The sequence below is a fragment of the Urocitellus parryii genome, chromosome 3 (genome assembly GCF_045843805.1).
Source record: "Urocitellus parryii isolate mUroPar1 chromosome 3, mUroPar1.hap1, whole genome shotgun sequence".
Taxonomy (NCBI): Eukaryota; Metazoa; Chordata; class Mammalia; order Rodentia; family Sciuridae; genus Urocitellus; species Urocitellus parryii.
In genome coordinates, this window is record NC_135533.1 from 144,837,326 (window position 1) to 144,851,340 (window position 14,015).

General features: G+C 52.6%; 1 protein-coding gene across 1 annotated transcript in view; it reads left to right on the plus strand.

Annotated features, from left to right (window-relative positions):
• Ccdc60 (coiled-coil domain containing 60) overlaps window positions 1–14,015 on the plus strand; it is a 137,143-nt gene that overhangs the window by 90,524 nt on the left and 32,604 nt on the right. The window contains exons 3-5 of the mRNA XM_026403432.2: window positions 4,420–4,590; window positions 9,484–9,585; window positions 13,486–13,593. Of these exons, the coding sequence (XP_026259217.2) occupies window positions 4,420–4,590; window positions 9,484–9,585; window positions 13,486–13,593 (381 nt within the window). The remainder of the gene's footprint in view (window positions 1–4,419; window positions 4,591–9,483; window positions 9,586–13,485; window positions 13,594–14,015) is intronic.

Genomic DNA, 14,015 nt, shown 5'->3' on the forward strand with positions numbered 1-14,015 from the left:
CTGTGGCATCACATGACATTTTATTCAATGAAAAGTATTTTTTTTTTCCTTATAAAAATCGTGGTTGCTCAGGGCCTTTGCACTTGCTACTTGGAACATTCCTCCTCCAGGTGTCTGCCTGGCTTGGTCCCTCACCTCCTTCACGTCTCTCCTCAAACATATCTTCTCACCGAGGCTTTCACTGGCCACCTCTTTGAAGTTGCACCGACACCCCAGTGGCAGAGGTCCTTGGCAGTCACCCTGCTCACTGTCCAGCTTTCTGTCCGCGCCCCCCAACAGCTGTTACCCTATTGTGTATATTTTACTTTTTTGTTTTGAATCTGCCTCCACCCCAGGGAATATGACCTTCACTAGGGCAGGAATTTTGCGGCTGCGTTGTTTATCACCATATCCTCAGTGCCAAGGGTAGTACCTGGTTCATACTAGATGCTCAATAAACAGTCGAGTTCACTGGACAGCTGGTAATGATGCAGCTTTTTAGCCAAACCCACAAATCCAAAGTTGGATGTCCATCAGCGTGAGAAGACTCTGCCTCCATTTCCTGAGGCGTGACGGCGGACAGCTTTCACCCCCCCTCCCCCTCCCCTTTTGTCCTGTATCTGGGCATTTAAAACCTTCCTGAGAGTCTTCCGTGTGTCCCCAGAAAACCTTGTCCTGTGAGTCGGGGCCCCTCAGACCCTGTGGGTGCATGCACAGTGTCTGTCTTGACCTCTGGGCCAATCACAGACTGAATATCTATCCCCCCTCCCCTGATACCAGGGGTTGAACCCGAGGGTGGGTGACCACTGAGCCACATCCCAGCCCTTTTTTAATATTTCATTTAAACACAGGGTCTCCCTGAGTTGCTTAGGGCCTCACTAAATTGCTGAGGCTGGCTTTGAACTCACAATCCTCCTGCCCCAGCCTCCTGAGCCGCTGGGATGCCAGGCAGGCGCCACCTGCTTGGCTTACTTCAGGTCTCTGAGAAGCAGCTCACAAGGAGAACCCCATCCGCCCCGCCTCCCAGCTTCTCTCTGCATTTGCTACTGTTTGCCTTGTTTGGAGAAAGTCCTCCTTTGTGAAATGGGGAGGTTACACATGGTGACAGTTCTGTCTTTACCAAGTTCCTTTGCATCCTCCAGACACTCACTGATTCCTGGATTCTGGAGCCTGAAAGCAACACAGAAGCAAGCTCGTGTTTCACACTGAATTCCACAACACAGCAACCGCTGGCCTCCCTGAACCTAAAAGTCAAACAAAGCACCTACAACCGGCAATTAGGGGCTAAATCTGTCTCTAAATACAGGATCCCGTTGCTGTCAGAGGCTGCCCGTTCATTTAACTTACGCACAATTTTACACAAGAGAAAACCGAGAGATCATTTTGCTGTGACAAGAACCCGAGCCAATCCTTGCCTGAAACTGGCTGGTGGAGATGGACAGGTGACACGCAGCACAGACGTCCAGAAAATTCTACGTGAGCTGAGAAGCAGGGTCTGAAGTCAGCAAAAGATCAGCAGTGACCTCCCGGTGACACTGGGAAGAAGCTCAAATGCTGCGTTTTATGGAATCTAAGCCACCATGGACTCAAAGTCACGCCATCAAACACACAATGGTACCAGTGAAATTCATGTGGTGCTCTTCGCGCTTAGAGGCTATATTTTGGAAGCATGTCTTGTCTCGTGCTTTAAAAAAAAAGGAAGGGAGTGCTCTTTCATTTGCCTTGACAATTTTCTTATATATGACTCTTGTGACCACATAAAACCAGACCTGTAGGTGGAATGCATTGGATAAGGTATTCCTCAAACTTCTTCCCATGCAAAACCCAGCCCTTCTGCACACTCTTGAGCCCAGAGTCAACAAGGGACCTGGCAACAATGTATTCAGCAGAGCTCTGGCTGAGCTTGGGCAAGGTGCTGGGTTGGATCCCCAGCACTGTGAGAAGAAAAAGGCGGGGGATGTCCCTCCACTACTGTCCCTAGGTTTTTTGTCTCAGCCCCTGACCCCCACTCTGAAGGTTTTTCCATTTTGTAAGCCTGTGTCAAGGTCTTCCTCTGACTTAGGCTCCTGCTTTGTTGGCTACCATCTCAAGGACTGAGCTGTGCAGACAGGGTACCAGGAGGGACAAGTGAGTTGGGACACACAGAGGTGACCGCAGCCAAGATAGCGGCAGCAATTGTCAAAAGGTGATTGGAAGACAGGGGCTCATCGGAGAGAGGTGGGTGGCTGAATCAGAGAGTAAGGTCACTGCAGTCGTAATGACAGAGACACCCGTTCAGGAAGAATTGATTATGGAACCTCACAGGATGTTGGGGTGTCGTTACCAGCTTAGAAATCTGTCAGCAAAAGCTCTGTCAGATGTCGGCGGCTTCCTGGCAGCCCCCAAATCCAGGCTCACTTAAGAAATGAAGGCTGTCACCTTGCCACTCCCCTGCTCTCCCGGGCTCCAGCTTCTTAAAGATATTTGTGATTGGCTTCCCTCACTTAGCATGATATTCTCAACTCCACCCATGTACTGGCAAATACCGTGATTTCGTTCTTCTTTAAGGCTGAGTAATATTCCATTGTGTATCTCTACACCACAGTTTCTTTATCCATTCACCCATTGAAGGGCACCTAGGTTGGTTCCATGGTTTAGCTATTGTGAGTTGAGCTGCTATAAACATTGATGTGGCTGCGTCCCTGTAGTATGCTGATGTTAAGTCCCTTGGGTATAGACCAAGGAGAGGGATAGCTGGGTCAAAGGAGTTGGAGACTAGCATGCTAAGCAAAATAAGCCAATCCCCAAAAACCAAAGCCAGATGTTTTCTCTGAGATGCAGGTGCTAATCCACAGTAAGGGGGGCACTAGGGAAGAGTAGGGTTACCTTAGAGTAGGTAGAGGGGAGTGAAGGGAGGGGACATGCGGATAGGAAGGACAGTAGAAGGAAACAGGCATTATGACCCTATGTATATATATGACAGCAGGACTGATGTGACTCTACAGCATGTACCATCAGAAAACGGAGAAATGATACCCCATCTAGGTATGATGTATCAAATTGCATAAATGCATTCTACTACCAAGTATATAACTAATTAAAACAAATTTTAAAAGATTAAAAAAGAAGAAAAGAAAGGTATTGGTGGTTCCCTGACCAGGCCATCTAAAGATCCATCTCTTGGCCATTAGCCCTCCTGATCTGTCCACTGGTGTGACATTTTCTTGGTGGCACTCCTACTAAGCCCAAATGTCACCTTCTCCAGGAAGCCTCCAGTGATTTCCCTGGGTTCCTGTAGCCCTGAGGTAATTCAGGTATAAAGTGTACCTCTGTGGGTGTTCTTTCTCTATTATACGGGGAACTCTCTGGGGACCAATGCCTTATTCCTTTGTGTAGTCCCAGCCCCCTGCACTGGAACCTGGAATTGGTGTCCAGCCAAGAACAGCCAGAGAAATGAATGAGTGAGGAGTCAGCGCTCAGCTACCCCCTGTACACTACGATTGGGAAAATGTCGGCAGAGCGTCCATGCTGGCTCCCAGCATCTCCCCCGTGGTCCTTTACAGGAGCCCCCTGCTAAGGAAATGCCCCTAGGAACACCCCAACTCCTCCTAGCAATAAGCAGGGGTCGGTTCATCAGAGCCCGGCCGTGACAGCCGACTGAGAACTTCCGCATCGAAACTGGGCGCAGAGAGAGACTCGGAGGGAGGACAAGGCTACTCTCAAAGCGGGAAAGAAAATATCCCTGTCTCCGGGAGGAAGTTTCCACCTACCTCGTTTCCAATTTGCCTGAATTAGCTGGTCCCCCACCCCAGGACTGTCATCACTGACTGCACAGGTCTGTCTCCCCCACTGGCCATGAACTCCAGACACCCCGTGTATCTTAAACAGTCATCCCAGCCTCTAGCACACATGGGTTGTTTATTAGAAATTTGGAGAATAACAAATGAAACTGAATTTCAGAACCAACATTTATATCCAGGAAATATAGTAGTGACTTTTGGGTTTTGGTTCCCCTCCCCTCCTCCCTACCCCAGTGCTAGGAATCAAACCCAGGGCCTCAGGCACACTAGGCAAGCGCTCTGTCACTCAGATCAGATACATCCCCTTAGCTACAGGGGTCTCACTGAGTTGCCGAGGCTGGCCTCCAACTTGCGATCCTCCTGCCTCAGCCTCCTGAGTAGCTGGGATCGAAGGTGTGCCCTCTGCCGGTGGCCATCAAGGAAAAGCCCCTCTTCACCCTCTCCCATGCACCATGGTGTCTAATCCTGTGGCCTGCAGATGGTCACACTGATTTCGTGGCACCTAGCAGGGTGCCTGGCACACAGCAGCCACTCCATATCTGAATTGCAGATATTCAACTTCTCTCCTCCTCTCCGTCTCTCTCTCTCCCCCCCCCCCCGTCTGTCTGTCTGCGTCTGTTTCCCTCTTTCTCCTCCGTCTCTCCCTCCCGTGTCTCTGCAGCTCCCTGATCCAGGCGGTGAAGATGGGCCGAGGCTACTTCACCATCCTGAGGGAGGAGAGCAGCTTGAAGAAGGAGCAGCTGCAACTCCAGAAGCTGGAGGAGGAAGAGAGAGAGAAATTCCAGCCGGCCAAGAAGGTCTCCGAGATCCACTTAGGGGACTCGTTGTTGGTGTAAGTGGACAGGGAGCTGCGGGGCTGATGGGGATCCCCTCCCCCCTGCCCCAGGGCGCCATCCGGCCTTCTGGTCTACTGGGGAGTATCTCCTCCCACAAACACCTGCCCCACGAAACAGGATTCCCTGGCCCTACTCTAGCCCTGCAGGTGAGACTTAGAGGTGTCAATCATTCCCCCAGGCCATCGGTTAGAAAGCAGCCTGATGCCCACACTCCGTGGCACCCAAATCCACGGGCTGCACCAACCGTCCTGGACAACATTCTGAGACACTGAGCTTGTGTGGACCCCAGGAGATCTACAGCAGGGACAGGGCAGAGGTGCCAGAGTGGGCAGAGAGGAAACACGCCCTAGAGATGGCCTGTGGCTGCGTCCAGTACCCCGTGGCCACAGCCGTCCCAACCCTGGCTACCTATAGGCTACCCGGAGGGGTCTGCAAGACACCAGTGCCCGGGGTTGGTTACACGGCCTGCCTCTCTTGTTTTTAAAATACAGTTAAAAAGGTCTATTTTAAAGTTCTCCTACTTGTTGAAGTTCCCTTGGGAAATGCCAAAGGGGAGCCATGGTTAAGCCCCATTGTGCCAGGGGCCGCCTTCAGGAATCCAAAAGGCCAGGGCGTTAGCTCAAGAGGACACGGGAGCAGACACCCCCTTTGCAAAAATTCTGTTTTCCAGACGGTTAAAGAGCTAGGCATGTGCACTTCCTAAAAACTTTTCAGCAGACTCCTATGCGAGCTCTGTCTGGCTTTTTTTGCTTAAGACAGTGGGTCTGAGGTTCAGGGTGGTTGGTGGCGGCAGGCAGAGAGGCTCAGAGACTGCTTACTGGATACGGGGTCTCCTTTGGTGGCCATGAAAAAGGTTGGGGACCAGAGACAGTGGTTCCTCGACGTCGTGGATGCGTGTGATAAATGCGACAGAAACCAAGCATGGCTCCAAGTTCTCTTCTCCAGTTTGGCTCCAAACATCTCTACTTCACGGTCAGCCGTCTGCCACTTTTAAGATTTTTTTTTTTTCTATTTTGTCCAGCGATTTTGTTTTGTTTTGTTTTTGTCTAAATAGGCTGACATGTGCGCCTTCATTTATTGACTCGTGTATTTTTTTTTCTAAGACAGAAAAACTATGTCTGGCTGACAGTCCCTCATCTGTGCCACTTAAGGAGTGGCCACGCCAGGAAGGAACCTCTGTCCCTGGAGCAGGGGGCATCTGGATGAATCTGATACATTCAATCCACAGGAAGAGCAAATCGATTCAACTGGGAGGGAGACCTCCAGAAGACAGGCCAGGGGTGTAGCCCACCGGGAGAAGAAAGAAGAGGGAGGAGACAGGCATATCTCAGATGTGCGGGAGGCTTTGCCTCAAGGTGTGAAATGCGAACCCATGTCCACGTCCCTTGGGAATCTTGAGTAAGACGGTTCCCTGGGTGCACCAAATTGTGGAGCAGGTTCAAAGCCCGTTTGGAGCAGGCAAGAGAGGCTGTCTGGATGCAGATCTACCCTCTTTGCACCACCAACCACTGCGTGTTGCAGGACCACTGTGCGCACAAGCCCTCTGGGGGCACACGGAGGTACCCAGAGCATGAAGAGCGCCCCTACTCCACCCTCAACCACAGCAAAGTGCCTGGGGGGGAACATGCCGAAGTGCCTTAAGTACACCCAGCCCCTCAAGGAGAGGACGTAAAAAGGAAATCTAGAGGGGGAAAAATGGCCAGGAAGCCCTTCCATACTGGACAGAAGCTTGCTGAGTGACACAAAGCACGATTAGAAGCTCCATCAATGTCCGCACAGGCCCACCAGAGGGCCCTGGAGCCAGCACATCTGCTTGGGATGGTCCAGGTTGGAGAAGGGGACTGCAACTCTGTTACCTTTTCAAAAAATATCTGTTTAATTTTTTGATTGACACCTAATAATCGTACACGCACGTGGGGCATGGGGTGACGTCTCCATGCACAACGAGCACCACTTGCAAGGGTCAGGGTGACCGGCCAATGCATCCCTTCACATATGGATCGTTTCTCTGTGTCAGGAAACATTCAAAACTCGCTTTAGCTCGGCTCAGATGGACAAGTAACTGCTGTCAACCGCAGTTACCCCACCATGCAAAAGAATTAGACGCACCCCGTACACCCCACGGTGTCTTGTGCCAGGCGTTAGAAAGGCGACATGCAAAGTCAGAACCATTCCAGTGTCCTCGCCAGACCCTGAAGGGGTGTGTGGTGCAGAGAAGGCCACTCGATGGGCCCAGAGTTCCCCATTTTCCCCAGAGGGGTCCCCAGAGCTCAGCAGAAATGCTGCCCTTCAGCCTGAGCCCAGGGCTCTCTACAGTCTGTGACTCCTGGTGACGGAGCCAGCTGGCCGGCTCTCCCTGGAAGGATCTAGAAGGAATCAACTCGAGGCTCTTTCTTCCAGGAGTCGAGCTCAGAGGAACAGGCCAGGCAGCTCCAGACAGGGGCAGGAGCCCGTCTGCTAAAGAGGCTCCCCGCCTGTTTAAGTGGTTGCTCGTCTGGACGGAGTGTTTAATCCGCGGTCACAGAACACAGTTCTCCCTTCTCCCATCCGTGTTTCAGCGAGCGAGACACGGTGTATTTAAAGTTTAATAAGTTTAAATATGCATGAGATGGCTTGTCTCGTAGACATGGGTCTGGTTATATCTTATTTTATTAAAATAAAATTGCAAGCCATTAAGGCACAGTAGCCATCAAATGCCAGAGGGGGGACCTGTTATAAAATGGGATTAGAAGGTGGCCTGCACCAAGACAGGGTGAGGAGCACAAACCCTGGAGCCAGTCGGGACTTGAATTCGAGTCCTTACTTCTGCCGTACAACTGTTCAACTTCGGACAAACACCTGTCCCTCTCTGAGCCTCCTTTTTTTCCTTTGCAAATATGAATGGTACCAAATGTCCCAGCTTGTTAGGAGGATTACATGAAGTGGTACTTAGCACAGGGCCCAGCTTCTAAGACACCCTTGGTGTAATTATCACCTATTAATTATGCAATAAAGTGAATTTGATCTCCCTGGGCCTCAATTACCTCAAATCCTCCCACCTGTGCCTCAAGACCTTAAATTCCAGGAAGGCTGTAGGAAGTACCCCACATTTAAAAAGCTGTGTTTCTATAAATAGGATTCCAAGCACAACAGTATCCAAAAAACACCAGCATTCATTTGGGAAGACTGTTTTTCTTTTTTTTTAAACCAAGCATTTGATCTCGCACCTCATGAAAGCAAAAGGGATTATTTTCGGTGTCCCCTCAGGATGTAAGACCAGAGAATAAGTTCTTTTTTAGACAAAAGTTTTTAAGTCTGACAAAGTACGCAGGGAATAAAGAAAATCAAGCCTGTTCCGGAAGGTTCTTGTCTTCCAGCATTATTTCCCAACGCGTGCAATGACCTCATTTTTTTTCAGCCTCAGATTCTGCTGAAATGGTGGGAGGGGGAAAGATGAGTGGAATTTGTTCTATGATTGTCATTTACAAAGACCAAAACCAGAGATTAAGGAGTACAAACACGGGGTTAATTTCTACATATTCTAATCCACCGGGAGACCAGGATGAGCCGGGAAGATGGGGCAAGTTAACGTGTTTGCTTGTAGGTTTTTCTTTCTTCAGCTTCAGGATTGAATAATCAATAAAAGAGGAAATAGGGGGAAACCCACATTTTGGTCCTTTTCGTTAACTCTGTGACCCAGGATTAATCTCGAATTCCAGGAGGACAGGCAGCTCCTCACTTGGGTGCCAGTCTCACCTCCCCTAGCCCCTTCTGTCACCGTAACACCCTCAATGGCTAATGCTTCTCAACAGAAAAAGACGGAAGTTGCCCTCTCCACGGCCTCCTGCTTTCCTACTCACCATATGCCCTCTACCACAGGATCTTTGCACATGCTGTTTCCTCCACATAGAAGGCCTTTCCCTCCTCCATCTGCCTAGTTGATTCCCATTCAACCTTCAGATTGAAGCTCAGTCTTTACTCTGATGCCCGTGACGGTTGCCATGCACAGTCGTTCCAAAACGTATTAACTCAAGACCACAAACTCTTCTTTCACAAATCTGCAGTTGGAGGGGCAGGACCGTCTCCATTCCAAACAGCAAGGCAGGAGCTGGGGAAGCTCAAAGGATCCATTTCCAAAACTGCTCACTCTCCTGGGTGGCTGGGAGCTGGGAGCTGAGAGCCGAGTCCCTCTCCCTCTGGGCCTCTTCGCAGGCTGCCAGCTTCCTCCCAGTATGGTGGCTGGACTCTAGGAGCAAGCCTCCCAGGACACGCAGAGGAGAGCCGGCCAGCGCCTGGGGCCTGGCATGACGTCACTTCTGACACGTGCTATGGGGTCAGCCAGTCTAAGGATCCCGATCCACGGGGGAAGTAGATGTCGTCCCCTCTGTCACTTGCAAGAGTATCGAGGAATTGGGGAACGTGTCCTAAAATCATCAAGACCCTCTCAGCCTCAAGGAAGAATTCCCAGCTTCCTCCTCAGTCAAATTCCCTATTTTCAGCTGTCAAAGCACATGGATCCCCAGGGTGGGTTTGGCGGTGCCTGTCTACCCCGCCGGGGCCGGTCTCATTCATTGCTACATCCGCTGTCCCCAGCACAAAGAAGATGGCCACTAACGTTTGGGTAGAAGTGAGCGGATCCAGGAACCATCAACTGTTTCATGTGAGAGGTCCTTGGACGGTGGCTCAGAAGCCACAGGGCCTTCCAGGACAGGGTGGGTGTTTATCCTGGTGATTCTCTTTGCTCCACAAGGGTGGGGAGTTTTCGGCCATGTGTCCTCAAACTTCTCCTCTGACCTTGACCCCATTCCTGGGGCTGGTATTGTTGCCTGGTGCGTAATAGTTCCTGGTCATATAAGAGAAGGAGGTGTCCAAAGCTGCTACTCACGGTTCTCTCTCTGCTTTTCCTCCAGCCTCTACGAGGATGAGAAGAAGTCGGGGACCAGCATCATCTTCCGCCCGTTCACCCCCACGCGCAGCTGCCTCTTCCTGCCCTCGCTGCCCGAGGCTCACGTGTAAGCAGCCTCACCCGGCTCCCTGGCCTCGCCATCGGAAATGACCGGGGCACTGGCGTGGGGGGAACCCTTGAGCTACTCATTCCCTTGTCCTCTTGAAAGGGACATGGAGCTTGCCGCTGGCAAACCTATCTGGCATGAAAAATACCAGAAAGCAAGCCGGGCGAGGTGGCTCACACCTGTCATCCCAGCTGCCCTCGGGAGGCTGAGGCAGGAGGATCGCAAGTTCAGAGCCAGCCTCAGCAAAAGCGAGGCCCTCAGCAACTCAGGGAGACCCTGTCTGTGAATAAAATGCAGAATAGGGCTGGGGAAGGGGCTCAGTGGTCGAGTGCCCCTGAGGCTGGCCAGCCCTGCAAAAGGGTACTCTTGCTTTCTAACACCAGGACCTCCCTGTCCCCTGTGTGTCCCCAGAGAGTCACCAGTCCAAACTCTCCTTTTGCACTGGCTGCTCGTTTCAACAGGCAGTGCTTTGGCACGGAGGTAGCCTCCTCTGGCTTGAGGGAAGGGTCCCTCCACCTTGGCACTGCCCACACCTGGGGACCTAGAATTCTTGGTCATGAGAGTCTGGCAGGTCACTGTAGGATGGCTAGTCGCCTCCGTGGCCTCTACGCACTAGATGCCGGGAGTTCTACTTCCCCAGCCTGTGACGACCAGAAACGTCTCGGGACAGCCAGAAGTCCCCGTGGGAGGGACATGACCGGCTCCCCTCCACCCCACCTTGAGAACGACTGTCGGAAGCTAGTGAGTTGGTTTAAGAACTTTAGTGCGACAGATTTATGTGTTAGACCTCCATGACACTTCCGGCATTATTGGCCACTACTGACCACTCTCTAGGCGTTCATACCTCATTCAAAACTCGTAGCACCCCATGGGATGGGTGTCTTATCATCCCCACTCTAAAGAGGAGAAAGCAGAAGCTCAGAGAGGTCTGTTCACCTGCCCAGGCTCACACAGCTCAGGGTCTCCCTGTACTGGGGCTCGGAGCCAGCAGGTCTGGCCTGAGAGCCCGGGTTCTCGTCACCACATGCTTCACAGAAAGAGTGTCCCTAGGCCTGGCCTTGGAGGTGCTCATGGTATATTTGGAGAGCCAAGTCCACTGCCCATGTAGAGTCAAATAATGCGAGAGTGAGATCATAGGACAGATGGCAGACGGGTCAACGGTTAGCAAGAGCACTTACTGACCTCGTGGGCAGACGTGCAAACGTCACCCACACCATGGTCACCCTGGTCACCACCATCAGCGTAGATTGGCCACATCCTCATCCCTGTCTAACAGTCGGGCCTGTGATGAGCCCCACCCCACCCCACTCTCCTCCTACGTCCCTCGGATTGATTTTACCTTTGGTTTCATTTTCTGTTCTTCTTGGGTGCTAGGGATTGGACCCCGGGTGCTTTACCATTGAGCCACATCCCCAGCCCCAGTTTTGATTTTTGAGACAGGATCTTGCTGAGTCCCTTAGGGCCTCCATAAGTTGCTGAGGCTGGCCTCAAACTTGCAGTCCTCCTGTCTCAGCCTCCCGAGTCACTGGGATTGCTGGCCTGCGCCACCAGACCCCGCCTGACCGGCTTCTCTCTAGACCCAATCATTCAGGGTCATCCAACTGGCAGCCGAAGCCGGATGCTCTTAAAACATCTCCTTCCAGCAAGAGGCCTGGTAGTCTCTCCTAATGTCCCTCGGAAACACTTGGGCTGTCCCTGCGTCTCTCGTGGACAAGCCCTCTGAAGACAGTGAGATGTCCCTTGTGTCTGGGGATATCGAGGGATATCTGGGAAAGTACCTGATCCCCCCCAGCACCCCCATACACTCTATTCCTTTGGTCTGACCACACCAAAGCTTACATCAGCTATGAAATGACTAGAGGTAGCTTCTGGCCCTTCTTTCTTCAATGCCAGTTGGGGAAAGTGAAACAGAGAGGGCCCAGAACTTGCCAAAGGTTGCACAGCAGGAATCTTGATCCTGTCGCTCCTCAGTCGGCTCTTTACACCAGGTGAATCAGAGATGTTATCATGAACGGCATCCCAGTGGAAGTCGTTACTGTTACACTCTTCAAGGGCCAGACAGTAAATAACCTTGTACTTTGTAGACCAGAGGGGGCTGTGGGTTCTAGGATCCCCGGGCTGGGCAGGACTCTGTGGTCTGTAGGTCTGTGGACTGGAGGGTCCAAAACACAAGTAGTTCTACTAGAGCGAGGACCCAAAGGGTAGGGACAGGGGGACCCATTGAAGACATGGGGATGCTTTAGAAAGTCCTTGGAGAGAGCCTAACCCAGGCCCGGAGCAATCAAGGAGGGCTTCCTGGTGGAGCTGAAGCCCCGTCACTGAAAGGCAGAGAAGATAAACCTGCACCAGGAGCGGAGAACAGGGCTCCGTGTCACCTTCTCCCTTGAGGTTCCTCCTCCTCCAAGGACGCCGGCCAGACCCACTTTGTTTTAACTGAGTGGCCTCTTCAAAGGCCCGGCCTCCAAGTACCATCCCAGCCGGGGGTACTGGGGTGAGGGCTTCCACATACAAACATGGGGGGCCACGGTGGAGCCCTGACGGGTGGTTTAGGGGGCTCTAAGGTGTTCAGCAGGGGAAGGTGGGGATCAGGTCTGCCCCCGCGCCTGTCCCCTGCAGAAGGGACTCAGCTCACGGGCCCACATCGCCATCAGCCCCGTGACCAAGCAGACCCACGTCCACCATGAGCCCTGCCCACCCACTGCCCACCACTGTGTTGTTCTTGGAGCTTTGGTCCTGGAGGGATGCAGTCTCAGGAAAGAGCAATAATACGGCTGGGTCCTGGAGGCCTCTGCTCTATGGGTGGGAGGGGAAGTCAGTGGTGGAAGGTGAGGACCGCTCACCAGGACTCCAAGAGAGACACAGGCAGCGTGCTAACCCTTCCCGACCGCCACCGCGGCTTCCCCGGAGGAGAGTGAGGCCTCCGTGAGAGGCAGGGCTCAGGCCCGGGGGAGCACAGTAACCCGGAGTGATCAGACCGATCCTTTCTACTCCCAGCTGTGTGACCTCAGGTAACTCACTTCACCTCTCTGAGCCTCAGTTTCCCCTTCTCCAAAACAGTAATGGATCATCACTCATACCTCCGCAGATCTGGGGAGAGATAAATGATGTGGGGAAAAGTAGCTGGCTCATTGTAGATGTTTGATATGACATGCCCCCCCCCCCACCATCAGAAAAGGACCGATTTTTAAATAGTGCTTTAGTGACGTTTTCAAATATCACGCTCAGTGTGCTTTTCAATATCAAGCTGCCTCTTCAGACAAAGGACGCCCACACTTAAGGACTTCCCTGGGTGCCCCTGTGGATTAAGAAGAAAAAAGTAGTGACTACACTAGTTCCTTGTTTTCCAGGCTACCTGTCACCCAACTCACTTATTGTCCTTTGTTAAACAACCAGGGGCCTGGTAATTAATTCCCTCAGGTCCCTCCTTTGCCAGAGTCGAGACTCCAACTTCGGACCCCTCCCCCAGTCTCCCCGCACCACACACACCACACACTAACCCCCGCTGCTGGCCCAGGATCACCTGGCTTCCAATCATGGCTCTGCCCTCTACTGGCCCAGTGACAGGCACACCTTCCTAACCTCTCTGAGTCACAGATTCCCAGAATGGGGCCGATGACAGGATGTGTGCCCAATCCACATGCCCCAGGCCTGTAATCCCAGCGATTCAGGAGGCTGAGGCAGGAGGCTGGCAAGTTGGAGACCAGCCTCAGCATCTGAGCAAGGCCCTGAGCAACTTAGAGAGACCCTGTCTCCAAATAGAAAATAAAATGGGCTGGGGAGGTGGCCTGGTGGTAAAGCGCCCCTCTGGGTTCAATCACCAGTACCAAAAAAAACCATGCTTTTCCCCATGAAGATTGTCATAACAGGATCCCCCTGTGTCCCCTCCCCGTGTCTTGGCAGAGAGCCCCTGTTCCGCCAGCTCTGCGCCCTGCACTGGCTTTTGGAGTCCCTGACCATCGACCACACCCACCACACCATGAAGTCGGTGACCACCTGCTGGAATTTCAAGTAGGCATCCGCGCCTCCACCCCGCCCTGCGCTAGCTCCGGCCTGGGCAGCGGGAAGGGCTGCCCTTCGCTCCTCCCTCCCGTGCGTCCTTCCCGGTGACCGGGTGACCAGGTTGCTTTAGGGGCTCCCTATGTTCTGAGGGATCCAACAGGGCGGGGCAGAGGCAGCTCACACAGACCCAGTCGGGTGCATCCCCTTGCAGCCTAGCGACATCACAGGGGTGGCTTGAAATCAGCCGGTCACAGAGGGAGAATTGACACCACAGAAATTGGCAGATCCTCAGCCGGACTGCTCTCCAGCCCTCCCGGGGGACGGTGTCTCCTCCTGACCATTTTTAGTTTTTCTCTCTTTCTTCTTCTCCCTCCTGCTCCGGGTCCCTTTTCTTCTTCCCTGGTCTCCCTGTTCTTGATCTGCTCCTGCAT